The 14,581-nt window shown below is 40.8% G+C and overlaps 1 protein-coding gene across 4 annotated transcripts in view; it reads left to right on the forward strand.

Moving 5' to 3' along the window:
- Positions 1 to 1,118: 1,118 nt before the first annotated feature.
- osbpl10a (oxysterol binding protein-like 10a) overlaps positions 1,119 to 14,581 on the forward strand; it is a 28,064-nt gene continuing 14,601 nt past the window's right edge. The window contains exons 1-4 of one of the 4 annotated variants that reach the window (XR_015863937.1): positions 1,119 to 1,693; positions 5,057 to 5,232; positions 8,719 to 8,798; positions 11,352 to 11,420. Coding sequence is in view for 3 of the 4 variants with exons in the window: in XM_088404413.1 (XP_088260539.1) it covers positions 1,425 to 1,693; positions 5,057 to 5,232; positions 8,719 to 8,798; positions 11,352 to 11,420 (594 nt within the window). In the remaining variant the exon portion in view is untranslated. The remainder of the gene's footprint in view (positions 1,694 to 5,056; positions 5,233 to 8,718; positions 8,799 to 11,351; positions 11,421 to 14,581) is intronic. The other 3 variants (XM_088404413.1, XM_088404414.1, XM_088404412.1) reach the window with 3 other exon arrangements.

Below are 14,581 nucleotides of genomic sequence, written 5' to 3' on the forward strand. Positions count from 1 at the left end.
GTGAATGTGTATCAAGATCAAGCATACAAAAATTTATGTTAAACACAATAACAATGTTGTAGGCTAGCTGCTAACGTTAGCCCCACCTAAACCATCTAACCTTGCTTCAAATTGATTATTAACATTGAAATTGTGGAATTCACTGTTTCTGACTAAATATAATGCATTACAGTTTGGAAATAAAGCTGACGAAGATTGGGGGCAAAGGTTCCATATGGTTAGCTGACCCTAGCTTGAATCTCATTGCAACCTTCTAGCCAACATCTCCCTCAGTTTCTGTTGCACAGGGATTTTTTTTTTTTTTTTTTTTTACACTTCTGTATTGATCTCAGCTTTGAGGCTGCCTCAGCACACAAGCGGCGGGAATCTATTTGAGCCCCGTTAAGTGTCCTGCAGAGATTCATCGAGGCAAACCTTCGATTGCTCAATGCAGTCGTTGTCTCTTGTGATAGGCGGCAATGCTTCTCTGTCTGATATTCTTTTAAGTGTTTTTAATCCTGGATGCTGGCTTGTCCAATCAAGTTCAATCAAGTCAAAAGTTCATGTTTAGTTTTGCTTGAAACTACTGAAAAAACACACGCACACACTCCATGCGACAAATGTTTCCAATGATCATTTGGAGGCCCTTGAAGCAAGCATATTATCAAAGCAAGGTTTGACCAGTCTTTACCTATGAAGACCACAGGGGGCGCTGTTAACAGGTGTGTCAACATGCCCTCTTTCATTAGTCAATTAGTTAAATGATTTTATTTTAATTTCATCACAGCTCATCCATTTAGCGATTTAGTTTGATAATATGACGTCTATAAGCAAAACCGTTTCACAAGATACGTTTAACCTCATATATGCATTTGTATTTGAAGTAATGGACCCCAGGAAAATAGTCGCTCCCGAGGTATCACCTGGCAGGGATCCATACAAACAAATTAATAAATATAAGATATGGAACAATTGTCTTTAATTCATTGTAGAAAATAATCAAGTAGGTGGACGACTTTTCTTTCATTTAAAAAAAAAAAAAAAACATTTCCGAGTGATGATGTAGATCAAAAGGCTTCATTGTAACTTCCGGGAAAGGGGGGGGGGGTGTCTTTAGTGGGCGTGTCTTCGTGCGAGAAAGCGCTGGCTCAGTGTAGCGGAGTCACACAGCTTCGCACCGCAGAGACGAGAGCCACCCGGGCGGGACTCGAACGCCGTCGAGGAAGATGTCAGCAATTCGGGGACGCGCGCATCCACGTCACGGCGGGGTCACGACACGTCCGCAGCTTTCGCTTTTAGTTTGCGCCGTCTTTTTCGCCACTTCGATGTGGTGCTGGTGAAATCCTTGCCACGGCTGCTTGGACTCCATCCCCGTCCCCTCCTCCTCCCTCGTCGTCTTCGTCCTCCGCCCGCCCCCCCACCTCGGTTTCAGCCGTCCCGTCGCGATGGACGGGACGCCGAGCGCTCCACATCAAGGGAGCAACAAAAACAACTCTTCGTTTGGCGAGCGAAGCAACTCCTCGAGAAAAGCCGGCGGGCGGACGGGTTCGCCAAGCTCGGGCGCCGGCCCCCAATGCGGCCCCGCGGGGGCAGGAGGCGGTCCGGGGTCTTTCCTGGGAAACAGCATCGGTTCGCAGCCCCAACAGAGTCGCAGGCGACAACTGGAAGGAGTTCTTAGCAAGTACACCAACCTCATCCAAGGCTGGCAGAACAGGTACGTCAAATCTCGCGTGGAGGCAGTTGCGCTCACTTTTATGGAGGGCTTGTTGTCCACGTTGCATTTGAAGGGGAGGGCGGTGGGGGGAGTCATTTCGGTCCAAACTAATTATCGCCTTCATATTTATTTCCTTAACTTTTGGACTTTTAAGCTCTACATTCCAACGCGAATGCAGCCGGACCTTCTACTGTGTCAGAAACCAGCACTGCTAACGGTTAATTTCTTGAATTTTCAAGATGTTTCCTTGCTCCAACACACCTGATTCAAATCATCAGCACATCGGTAACTTCTGCAGAACCTGATAACGCGACCGATGAAATCCGGTGTGTTTGAGGAAGGAAACATCGAAAGCACGCGTGCAGAATACTTTGCATAGTCTTATCCAAAACTTGCATGGGTTACATTTGTATGAATATGAGTATCAATTGAGAAAAGCAAGATATTCCCCAGCCATGGCTTAATTTTCCCGTTCACTAATTTAAGTTAAAATACATTTTTGACTTATATAAGATGTTGTGTTTAAACTGGATCTTTGCTTTCTTTAGTCGACAATAGAAGTTAATGCGTTAAAAGTATTTGTGTCAGTTTTACTGCATGTGTCAAAATGGCTGCCCCGCGAGATGGATAAAAATGTATGGATTTTTATGCTTTATTCTGTTCCACATTTGCAGAACAAATCGCATTGATGTATTTCAAACTATTGGGGCCAACTAGAACACAATATAAAGAAAAAGTTTTGATTTGACGAGTCATTGATTAATTGCGCACCTTTTAAAGCCATGGTCACATGACTCTACCGCTATTTAAGTTCACAAAAGCAAATGTCTTCTTTTAAACCCTTTTTCAAAGCCACAGGCAATAAAATACAAACATGGTCACAATAACACAAATGGTCTCAATAACATTAAGTGGAGAAAATCAAGTTATTTAAACTTTGTAATGCACTTTTTTGGAATGAAAGCCACTCCAGCTCATAAAGCCTCATCCACATAATAAAGAATACTGATGTATAAATCTTTTTTTTTTGGTAAATAAATTGCACAAAAGTTAGCAGTATCGAAACGTATCTTCGTCTCTCAAAATCTTTTTGGTAGACCGAACACAGCGTTTATTGAAATCTCCCACAACATTTAACAATAAAAATAGCTTGCAGGTGGAACCAGGGTGTTTACAAGAGTAATTACAGTTATCAGTGAGTTTTGAAATTACAAGTGTATGACCAGCGCTGGGCAGGCTGTGGTTGGAAACAGACCCGAGTGAAGCTAAATATGTCGCTGTGTAGGTGGCCCTCTGCCAGCGTGAAGTGTTGATAATATTGTGGAAGTGATGCGCACGATCGTAACGGAGCGTCAGTCGATAACGCCACTTTTTGTTTTCGTGCAGTTATTCCTCAGCGATAGTATGTTATCGTGCGGGAATGCGGCTTGAACAATGACAGTGGTTTCCACGAGGGAGTGTTGGCGTTCAAAGCAAAGTGAAGGGAATTCCATGAGCGACAACTTGGAGATGACAGCAATAAATGCATAAATAAATACGCGCACGCTTCGCTTTTTTCACATTTTGTCATAAGCGACCTCATTCCAAATTGTATTCAATTAATCCCTCACGTAGGAATTCTACACACAATACCCCATCATGACTGCGAAAAACTTTTTGACAGCTTTTTAATTCATTAAAAATGGAAAACTTTCTATAGCTTTTGCTAAATAAATAAAATGCAAGCGTAATGAAGTTGTTTTTTAGTGCCCTGAATTGGCGAATGAACGTGATTTCAGAACGACTTTGTGTTGTTCGTTTATAACACGGGTGTCAAAGTCACTTTTTGTGGCCCTTGAAATGCTGATTTGACGTCAGGTTTCTGACCAAAATACCAAAATTGCAAGTTGTCTTTAACTTTTAAAAATTTGGGAAGAAAAACAAACATTTTCTTATTCTCCAAATCTCTTTTGAACAGTTTTTGCCGGCTTCTGATATCAAATCTTGGTAAATGTGTGATCAACACACTTAATTTGGATTTGAATTCACTTTTTCATTCCGGCCCTAAATCACTAATCACCCTAATCACTAAAATAAAAATGTGTTTGACACCACTGGTATATAATCAGGCGTCGCAACTTGTGTCATACTTGAAGAACTTCAAAATAAAAGCATTTCAACTTGCGTAGCGTTAATTCATGATGGCAGCCGGACAAAATTGTTACTTCTTGTTTTGTGGCTCCTATAATGTCATCGATCGATGGGCAAATGATGACATTCCCAGAAAGATTTTGCTTAAAACCGCCACAAATATCTGCCCATCCGATCCAGCCAGTCAGATCTGCGTCATTTTTAATCATTTTCAGATGCAACCCTGCAATACTGCGCGCCGTTGCTTTGTTAGCGCAAGGTTTTGCCCGTAGCCTCTAATAAAGGTCAAAAGCTCAGGTAGCACACAGCGTGCGTCGCATAGGTCAGCGATTTCAACTCTGTTACACGTGAGCCCGGACATACGGCCCTGGATTTATTATCCAGCGCCATCCATCACGTTTAAGGCCTTTTACTTTTGTTTAGCTGCAATCGCAAGACTGCCCGGAAGGGTCAATGGTAAAAGGCCCCGCTCTGCTGACTAAACACGGGATTAGACTTTGCGCGTATATGGATGTGCGCGAGCATCCGTGTGATAAAACGTTATGGCCGAGTATCTGACGCAGGCGGATTGTTCGCCGATTTGCCGTCGTTGACATGATTCACGTGGACTGAAAAGACCTGGAATGGGGATCCATTTTCAGGTCGGGATTTTCCGTATCCTCTCTGAAAAAAATAGTCTGGTAAGGAAACATTTTAGAGGGCAAGTTACTTCAAAACTGTCATGCAGTATTACTTACTGCTGTTATTTCAAAGTATTTAGTTACGTCACAATATTACTGTATTTGAAATGTAATGCATTGCACTATTCTTGCATGCTTTTATATTATTCTCACCAACATAACTGGAAATATGGATTTGCCATTCTAAATGTAAGTATACTGCTGCATGTGTAATGAGCGTAACCTTTGTAACCTTTCTTGGTCTAATTAACGGGCGGGAGTTGGGGCGGGAGTAAATTACAACTCCTGCCCTCATTGGTCGAGGGTCGCGGCGGGTGTGCCCATCTCCCTCCTGAACGCGTGTGTGAGCGTCCTACAAGACGCGCGATTGGCTCCCGGCGCGACCCTCGACCAATGAGGGCTGGAGTTGTAATCCCCCAACTCCCTCCGGACCAATGAATTTTTAAAGAATCGTTTCGGCAGAATGTACCGGCTGTCTCCTTAAAGGCGGAAGAAAATCAAATCTATTTTTATTTTGACCCTCCTAACCAGGTTGGACGATCTCCTTTTTCAGATACTTTGTGTTGGATCCAGATCTGGGACTGCTGCTGTATTATGTGAACGAGCAGGGAAGGAGCCAGAAGCCACGAGGGTCCCTCCCCTTGATCGGAGCCACGGTGACTCAGAGTGATGAGGCTCCGCACATGTTCATTGTTAACTCTGTCCACGGAGAGCTGTTCAAGCTCAGAGGTATGACACCGTTCTTTTCTTTGCGTTTATTTACTCCAATCTCCAGGTAGGAAGGCGTGTGTGTGTGTTTTTTTTGTTTTAATACGGATACTTGTGCCTCATCCAGCTGCAGAACTCAAGTAAATCAGTTTGAGTAAATCACTGAGTGGGTTTTACCAAGTAGATTTTGATTTTCATGAAACTTGGTGTATGTTTGGGAGAGTTTTTTTTTTTTGGTCAAAAAAGGGGTAGCCACCCTTTTTTCAACCCTTATATCTCAGGAGATAAAAAGTCTTTGATTTTTGGCTCAAACAGAAAATGTATTATTGATCTTATGTTTTAGAGAAAATGTAAGACATTGTTTTCCATGATTTTTTTTTTTCAAAGTCGTGAGATGCACAAGGGCAATTTCAAGGTCAAATCATTGCTCCGGAGTCGTTGCTAAATTTCCTTTCCAATGACACCTCATTTGTGAAGATTTCGGATTGACTCAGGAGGTCCCAGGACGCTCCGTTTTGTAGAATATGACAAAATTTAGAAGAAAATATTGTGAGCTCCGTCTACGTATTGAGCGATGGGAAATCAAAGATCCCACAATTTGTGGGCCACAAAGGACACGTTGACACAGTAGCACAAAGAATGCAATCTTTACATTTTTAAATGAAGTTCGATTGGTCAAACAGAGCATACACGTCATATTGGGAGCGTTCCAAAATTAGAAAAAGTTATTTGCTCAAACAGCAGGAAAGTACGCGGCTCACATGTGCAGCCTCAACAATCAGCGATGAAGATTAGCCAGTGTGCTCAGATTTGGTATTGGTTGCCATGGGAACCCCCGGAAATCCTACCTCGGGAGGGGTTGAGGGAAACTTTAAAGTTCAGCAAGGAGTCATTTTTCACTTTTCATGGCTTATGCAGCTTTCAGGGTGGTTTGCCATGTGTGTCATCGCACTGATTTCTTCTCAGCTTTTCAAATCTGTCTGAGTTTGAAAACATTTTTCACATGCTCTTTTTTTCATCACTTGTAAGAGGATACATACAAAGTGTCACTAAAGCAGGGTATCCCCTGAGGCGCCCGTAATTGTATCCATTAATGAATGGCCTTCAACAACTGAGGGTTTGTCTGGCTTTGACAACAAAGGTGCTACTGGAGTGACAATTAGAAGGCTGAATATAAAAATGGACCGCAAACTACAAAATACGGGGCGGCAAAAAAACATGAGCTGGCGGCTGGACACAACTAGACAAGAGACAACGATCGGACAAAAGGCGAAACGAAACAGGGAACTAAATATACTCAACACTAATCAGGTAACGCGAAACAGCTGGACAGGAACAAGAGGCGGGGGAAGCTGATTGGTAGACACAATCACACCAACAGAAACATGAACCCCACAAAAACCGAAACCTGAAGACTCGAGATATAAAAAAGAACGAAGATAAGCGTCTTTAGAAAACGGACGCACGAGCAAAGCCTGACTATTGGCTGTTATGCTCGTGTTTACTTTTCTTTCCTTTGACAGTATTCATGGCAGTAAATGAGTTAATAAAGGATTTCTGATGGTTTAATTCTCCACATTTTATTCGAACTGGATTCAGTTAGACAACGGTAACAGAGGAGGTCTACCTTGACGTGCGCCGTAGAAGAAAATGAAAATGTAAGCCCGACATAAAAAATGGCACGGCTATCGTTGCGAATTTCCATCAGAATGTCTGAGGTAGCGAGCTAAGTTTTTAGCCTTGAGCAAGCAAATTGTGAACAGGTGCACATCAGCATAGAAACATGGTAATTATCTTAAAAATCCCAGCACGGCTTGCGCGCTCCAGCAAGATGATGAGATGAAGATACCGACTCCTACCTTGAAATTGGCTCCTTTTGACGAAGAGTTTCCTCAGGCGACTGTTTGAAAGGGAGATTTTATTTGCATTTACCAAGAGATTTCTTACAGTCAGTTTCTCGGGATTTTCATTTTGCTCAAAGTGGCCTTTTTGTAGATGCTTGGACGAGCAAAGTAGTTATCCAAGCGACAAGCTGACGACAAATTCTCCTTAACCATTTAAAACACCTAAACAAAACATGTTCCAATACTCAAATTGGAACTTGCTCGTTTGTTGCGTTGCTTTAGGGATTTCCTTATTCCCGCTAGTTGCTGAAAAACTGCACAACTTGTTTATGAGTGTCTTTCACATGTTAATAAACTCGTCATTAGCATACGAAATAACGTTCATTGCTTATTAGCATATGCAAATCTAATAATTCCGCTCCTTTGTAAAGTGCATCTAATGGGACTCTCCATGGCAGCATCATGTTTTTTTTTTGTTTTTTTTTAATATATTTAGGTTTGAATGCAAAAGTTCATATCAGGGCATAACGGATATGGATTTTTTTTCTTTTTTGTGGCTGTTGCTGATTTCGATGAGTGGGAGATTAAAATTCAGAAACCCAATGATCCTACTGAATAATTAACTAGTTAATTAACTCATACTGCTGGTCAGTTCAATGGATCGTTGACATCTATAGCAGTTAATGGCTGCGAATTAGTTAAAAATTCCCTGCCAGCCCTATTAAGTCCTTCAATGTTTAAGTTCTTATAATTTTTTTGTATTTTTATACTGACATTCAATCCCAGGTACACATTTACAGATTTTTTTTTTCTTAATAGAGCAAAGAAGGGTCTCAAAATAGTTTTCCATATTCATAAATATATATTAAATAAATTTAAGTACTGGAAATTGAAGATCTACGAGTTGTGTGAAAACAGGTCCTTGGAATTTTTAAAATTTTGAAATATCTTAGTCCATAAGCTCCCGAAGTGTGTTGAGGGACGTATGGAAGCCCCCGCGCAACTTTAAAAGTTAGTTTGCTGCGGTTTTGAGTTCCCAAGTGAAGAATCGCAATCATCAAAATAGTCAGGTGCAGCAGTGTGGATCTGACTGACACCTCTGTGGCAGAGCCTTGTTTATTTTCTGCAAGGTTGCGCTCAAGCAGCTTCTTCTCATGAGAGCCCAGTAAAGTGTCGGATAAAAAGACTTTTGTAGAAACGCCGGATGATCGTTTTAGCATGCCGACACTTTGAAAGTACAGAAAACGAAATCGTTCCACGGGTAATAGCGCAGTTGCTGAAAACGCCATTTAACGCCAACAGAAGTAGCGGAGCTTCTGAATGTCATGATTAGACTCGTGGTTTCGCTTTTTTTTGTTTTTGTTTTTTTTGAACGTCACTTCCCCATCAGTGATAGTTATTCGACTAGCCTTCTTAAGCGATAGCGTTTTTGAGATAATAAGACTTCGAGTTGTCCCTGAGCTCTTCGGATGAACCTTAATCAAATCCCGAGGTCCATCTGCGCGATTGGACCGTATCAAAGAAAACAAACGGCATCCCTCAGCGGACATCAAGACTCTTTTAACCGCGAATCGACCCGACTCTGAACCCCTGGAAGCATTTATTTGCATCCGTATAAGGAAGCGAAGTAGATTAACTTTTTTTTTTTCTTGTATCGTTGCAGCCTCTGATGCCAAAGAGCAGCAATATTGGGTTAGCCAGCTACAAGCGTGTGCCAGGCGACATTCAGACTGCAGTGCCAAGGTAAAAAAAGAAAAAAAAGAAGAAGAAATAACAGCTTTCACACGTGTCTCGTTCCGTGTTCTTATTGGCTAGGGAAGAAATGAAAGTAGATTTGCACAAGAACACGCCCTGCATGCAAGGTTGAAAAAAGATTGGAAAATTTCTACAGCGGAAAGTACTGTAGTATAGGAACAGTTAAGGTAAGGCAAAATGTTCATCATCAAATCGATCAAATTTGGTTAAATTATAATTAAATGTTGCCTTAAAGTGGCGTAAACGCTGCGCCTACGGTATTATCAGTATATTATGATTGACATATATATTTTTGAAGAATAGTAAAGTGGCGAAATTTGAAGCGCAACATAGCAACACTGTATTCGATTCTATTCCTAAATTCTCTATAAAACCTCCTTTACGTTATGTTATTAGGTCATCGGTATTTCCCTTTGTTTATTAAAACGGAAAAAAAAAAAGAAGCTTAGTGGAAGCTAAAAATGTGATCGGCATTCATAACTACTACCGTCTCATTTTCTAAAACGGAATCGTACAATAGGATGAGATGTAGATGAGATTACATTTTTAATCCCAAACATCCATAACAGGACACAGCCTCTTTTTTATGATCTCATTGAAAACAAAAAACAAAAAGAATTGTGACAGGATGTTGGACAAAAATAATACAGTACATTACATATATGGAATCACATTACAACACTGAATGTTTTTTGTGCAAAAACTAGTGCATTGAATCATGTGAATGTTGTAGATGTTTTTTTGTGGTGCAGTCATACTACCTATCTTGGGAAATATAAGACATATAAGACACACCAACATTTTGCCAACAATGTATAATAATAATCTATAGCAAAACAAAATAAATCTCACCTTTGTATATTCTTCATATTTCCTTGTGTTCTTACACATAAATGATATATTTTTTGCGAGGTAAATTAGGTGTGTTTCAGAGTTCCCACGTTGTGAGCGGTCAGTGAACGCAGCGCCAGCCCTCATTTTTGGTAAAACAAAAACAAACTGTGTCTTATATTTGAGGAATTACGGTAGTTGCGAAGAAAATATAGACATTGTTGTAAGTAAAGGAAGCTGTTGATGTAGTTGACTTTGCAACGAAGCATGTGGCAACCCGCTAGCCCAAGCTGCCAAGTGGCCCCGATAATATTTTTAGAGGACCGTTCAGCACTCGACAGGATGACGGCATCGATGTTTGCGAGTGCGCTACTTGGCGCTACTTCACAGAAACAATCAGGATGCTGTTGATTCAGCCTCAACTAGTTTGTTGGACGTTTGAACAAAGGCGCAAACGGCTTTGATGCTGTTCTGCGCCTGAATATTCAAATTATTCTTCAACAATGGCGTTGAACCATGGACATTATTAAAGCCGAAATTGATGAATTGTTTGATTAATGTCATCAAATGCTATTGGACGTGAATTTATGATCAAAATTCAGATGAATATGAAAGATAACTGCGGTGACAGTAGATTAACTTGCGTTCATAACAATAATGCATCCCTATAAAAGGAAGCTCTTTTACAGTAAATCAGTGTTTGGCTTATAAAAGGAACATAAACAAGAAGTGGTTCTCGCTGATGTGAGGCAGACTGCCATCAATTTAATGTTGTTTCAACTTGGCATGTCCTCCATCAACAAATCCAGTCTGGAAAAAGGATGCTGTTGTTTTGGAGACGGAAAATCAGATGATAATTCCGTAGCAGAGATGAGGCTTCATTTTTGTATCATTCTGAAATTGACTCATCTACTACACACAATTTGAGAGATAAATTAACAATATACATCATGAAATAAAGCGTATCAAATGTCTCAAAGCAAGCAAGTTTTTAAAGGTTTTCTACCCCTAATCCTAAATTTTTATTTTTAAAGTTGCAGCCTTTGATAATTGCCTTCCGCAGCAGCAAAGTCAATTAAAATTGATGAATTTAACAGCACCTGTTGAAGATTATGGTGACGTCTTTCTAGTGGCAGAATTCATATCCATCTTGATTTATCATGAATCCATATTTGGGTAAATCAGGGAACAAAATGTGCATTTACTTTGTTTAGCTGTGCCATGTACCTCATTTTGCTTTATCAACCCGTCAATTTGTCTTTTCCTTTTCATAATGCATCAAAAATGACCCACGCGGCATCGTCGTTGACAGCAAAGAGGCAATCAGGCGCCGCTTAACGAAAAGTGCGACGTTCTGTGCAAACGCTCTAAAACGGATGCAAACTTTATGAAATTAGCGGTATATAGAATCATTTTACGCCTTGTGTGTGACATATTACACAGATGTGTGGAAAAAAAATAGCCGTTTTGAGTTATGTGGTCAGGAAAATGAGGAAAAGAAAAACCTCCATTTGTACTTGGACATAAACAGTAGTTCAAAAGCCTCATTAGATGGGATGTTTGAAGCATTAATACAAATAAAAAAAGGGCTACAATGAGCATTTATGTTAATACATGATTAATATGACTTATTTATTAAATTAAATAGTTATAATTACTTTTTTTTAACCCGATTTTTTTTCTTTCCGTGTCCTGTGTGGTTATTATTAGGTAAGGAAGTTGAAGGGCTCTGATGAACACCTGAGTGCAGAAGAATCAGGCGGAGGACAAGATGTGCCGGTGAGTCACTCGCTACTAATAAACACACGCAGCCAAACTTATTAAAGATGCGCATTTCATCTCATAACATCTTGCGTGTGTTGAGTTGTGCTCCTCTGTGACAGACAGCATGTTCTGCCGTGTGCTTATTAAGCGTCATTGTGCAGCTCGTTTCCAGACCAGACAGCTGCCAGACGTGACGACGACGAATATCGGAGAAAACGAGTCAAAAGATGGCATTGGCGTTGATGTAGTTGGGGAAACCATCAAAGTGGACGTCTCGCGGCCCGTCTGCCTCGTGCGGCTCGGGGAACTTTTTTCCCCATTGTTTGCTTCTCGTTAGAATTTGTCATCGCAAAATATGAGAAAGATACTCGGTAACACGCTGTTTACTAGCTGGCATGATCTTTGTTCTAAAATTAGGGGGCGCATTTAAAATAACTAGGGCAAAATATAATAACTTACTAGCTGAGGTGAAAAGAGGAAAGAAAACTGCACTCTAAAAAAGTTGGGACAAACATGCTCTGCACTGTTAAAAATCACCAGCATTTCACCATAATTATTCATTTACAGTAATTTGTTGTATTTAAGTTACCATGTAATATTACAACGAATACCTGTGTAAATTACAGCAGCCTTGGATTTTACGGTACTTTACTTTACTGTTATTCTACTGTAGAATCCATTTATCAGGATATGTATTCACATAATTTACTGTATTCGTTACTGTGAAAGTAATGCAAAAGTTATACAATCATTTACTGTGGAATAATGGCAACATTTTTCACAGTGTAACCCAACTTTTTGGCTTATTCATAAAATTTTATTATTGTACTGTTCATACAAGTTCAAAAGTTGGGTCATTTGAATAATTCCTTAAAAAAAACTCCACTGTTGTGTTGTTTTGCGTAAGACAACTTAAAGGGACAGTGTGTGAGATTTAGACCATTTTTCATTTCGGACAGCAGGAGGTGCTGCAGGTGCTGCGTTTACCATTGTCCGTAGCTATAACAAACATGGCCGCCTCCGGAGAAGTGTAATATAATTTCATGATAACTAGACCGATGATTATATTTCAAACAAACTGTTGGTCGTTATGAACACATTCATTTGCAAGATTTTGAAATTGACAATCATGTAATTTATTCCTTTTGAAAGAAAAACGCTCAAAGTCTTACACACTGTCCCTTTAAGCCCCCTGTAGAAAGGGGCGGAGCTGTCAACTGGTCACCACCAGGTGCTATCTTGACCCCATTGGTTTAGGAGGATGTCAATCAGACCCAAACGTATTGTGAGGGTCCGTAGGGAACGTCTGAAGGAGTTTCAACTTCCACCTCCAGCAGAATTTCCGAAAATATGACTATTTTTGTGTGCGTAATGTATTACACTCCCGTTACAGCAAAAAGTAACTCATTGCAGTAATCACATTACTTTTGTAATGCAATACTCCCAAGACTGATGGTAACAACAGCAATATTCAAACATGAATGTGTTTGAAAGCTCCAGACGTTCCCTGGAGCAAAACATTTGCGTAGTGCACCTGTTCCGGCCACAATGTTTTCCCGGTCTCGTTTATTGTAATATTTGCCAGCGCCTGAATTTCTTACACTTCCCTCTGTTTGACGAAATAGCCTGAGCGCTCAGGTTATTTGGCTGCAGCACTCAATATAATCTTTTCCCGACATTTGGCCCTGTTCTTTAATTATTAGCAGATGAAGAGTCGGGTCAAACACGGAACAAAAAGGAGACTGTTTTCACGTTATCTTTTTTGGCCTGGTCCTGACAGGAAGTGCAAGAAGAGTCCAAGGGCGGGCTTAGTGCTATCGACTTTCCGCCGACATAAAGCAAACACGGGCATTCCTTACTTTTATTCAGATTTGTCTTTAACTTAGAACCGAATTACACATAAAAATAGTATTTGGTAGGAATTTGCAGGGGTTTTTTTTCTCCACACAAAAGTAATGGTGTACTCCGCAAACAAAAGTAAATATCCAGTGAGTCTCTAATGACGGGGTATTAAATGTATCCTGTGGTGTAAAATGTGATCAGCAGCTGACCGTTGGACCTTACGCCCACACTGTGTCACGCAGCGCCAAGTCTGCTGACTCCAGCTGAGTGACCACAAAGAATTAGAAACATTGGAATTGACAGCATTGGAACCGTTCTTCTCCCAATTCCAATATATGGGAACAGACAATAGCTGGCACAGATATTTATTCAACGATTTTTATGGTTGTCGTACCAGATTTTGCGTTTGTTCCTTTTGCTCCTCCCTCTTGTTTCTTTGTATTATAATTTTTTTACCGATGTCATTTTGAAAGCAGTTTAAAAGGTTCTCAAAGTCGCGGGGATTCTGAGGGTTTGATGCGCTCATAAAAGATGACAAGGAACAAGTTCCACGCGCTCAGGGGTAGCAAAGTCTTTTTTATCGTGGGCCACAGTGTAGTTATGGTTCCCGTCAGAGGGCCCAGATAACTGCGGTCAAATAAATGTTGTAGTTCGTCGCACACTTAGCTAGTTTTGAAATCAGAGGTCAGTAAAAACTGCTCAAAATCGAGATTGGGACTTGTAAAAGTTGAAAACAAGTTTGGTATTTTAGCCGTAAACTTGAAGTCATATTAGCATTTGGCGGGCCGCGGAAAATGTTGCGGCGGGCCGAATCTGGCCCCCGGGCCTCGAGTTTGACACCCATGTAACTAGCTTAATCAACTTCTTCCTATGATTCTACTTCTTTGTCTTTTTTGTATTTCGGATGAACTGCCGCCTCTTACATCTTCGTCTTTTGTTTATCGGGACTTCACCACACAAAATAAGAGTCGTGAGCACACATATGCACATCTTACCGATTTTTTTTGAGTCGGTACCCCCATCCCTTGTCTTCCAGACATTTCCTTAGGTCCAGTATGTTTCGAATGTAATGAAATGCTCGGGGCTCCGTTCCAGTTTTCGAGGACAAAACCTCAATTCTTAATGCTGTTCCTTCTCGGCTTACTCAGGAGCTCATGGCCTAGCTTCGGACAATGCAACAGTGTTCGCTCATGTAAGCTGATTAAGTCCTACCCCAAAGCGTAATCGTAGTAGTCACGATCCTTAAAACTCCGGTTTGATTTTGCGGTCGCCGCAAAGCAAGTGGCGTAAATTTATGAGCTTGTTTGTCCGTCATTGAGCAGCGCTCCGTTGCG

Source organism: Hippichthys cyanospilos, chromosome 21 (genome assembly GCF_059441005.1).
Source record: "Hippichthys cyanospilos isolate Australia breed blue-spotted pipefish chromosome 21, RoL_Hcya_1.0, whole genome shotgun sequence".
Lineage (NCBI taxonomy): Eukaryota > Metazoa > Chordata > Actinopteri > Syngnathiformes > Syngnathidae > Hippichthys > Hippichthys cyanospilos.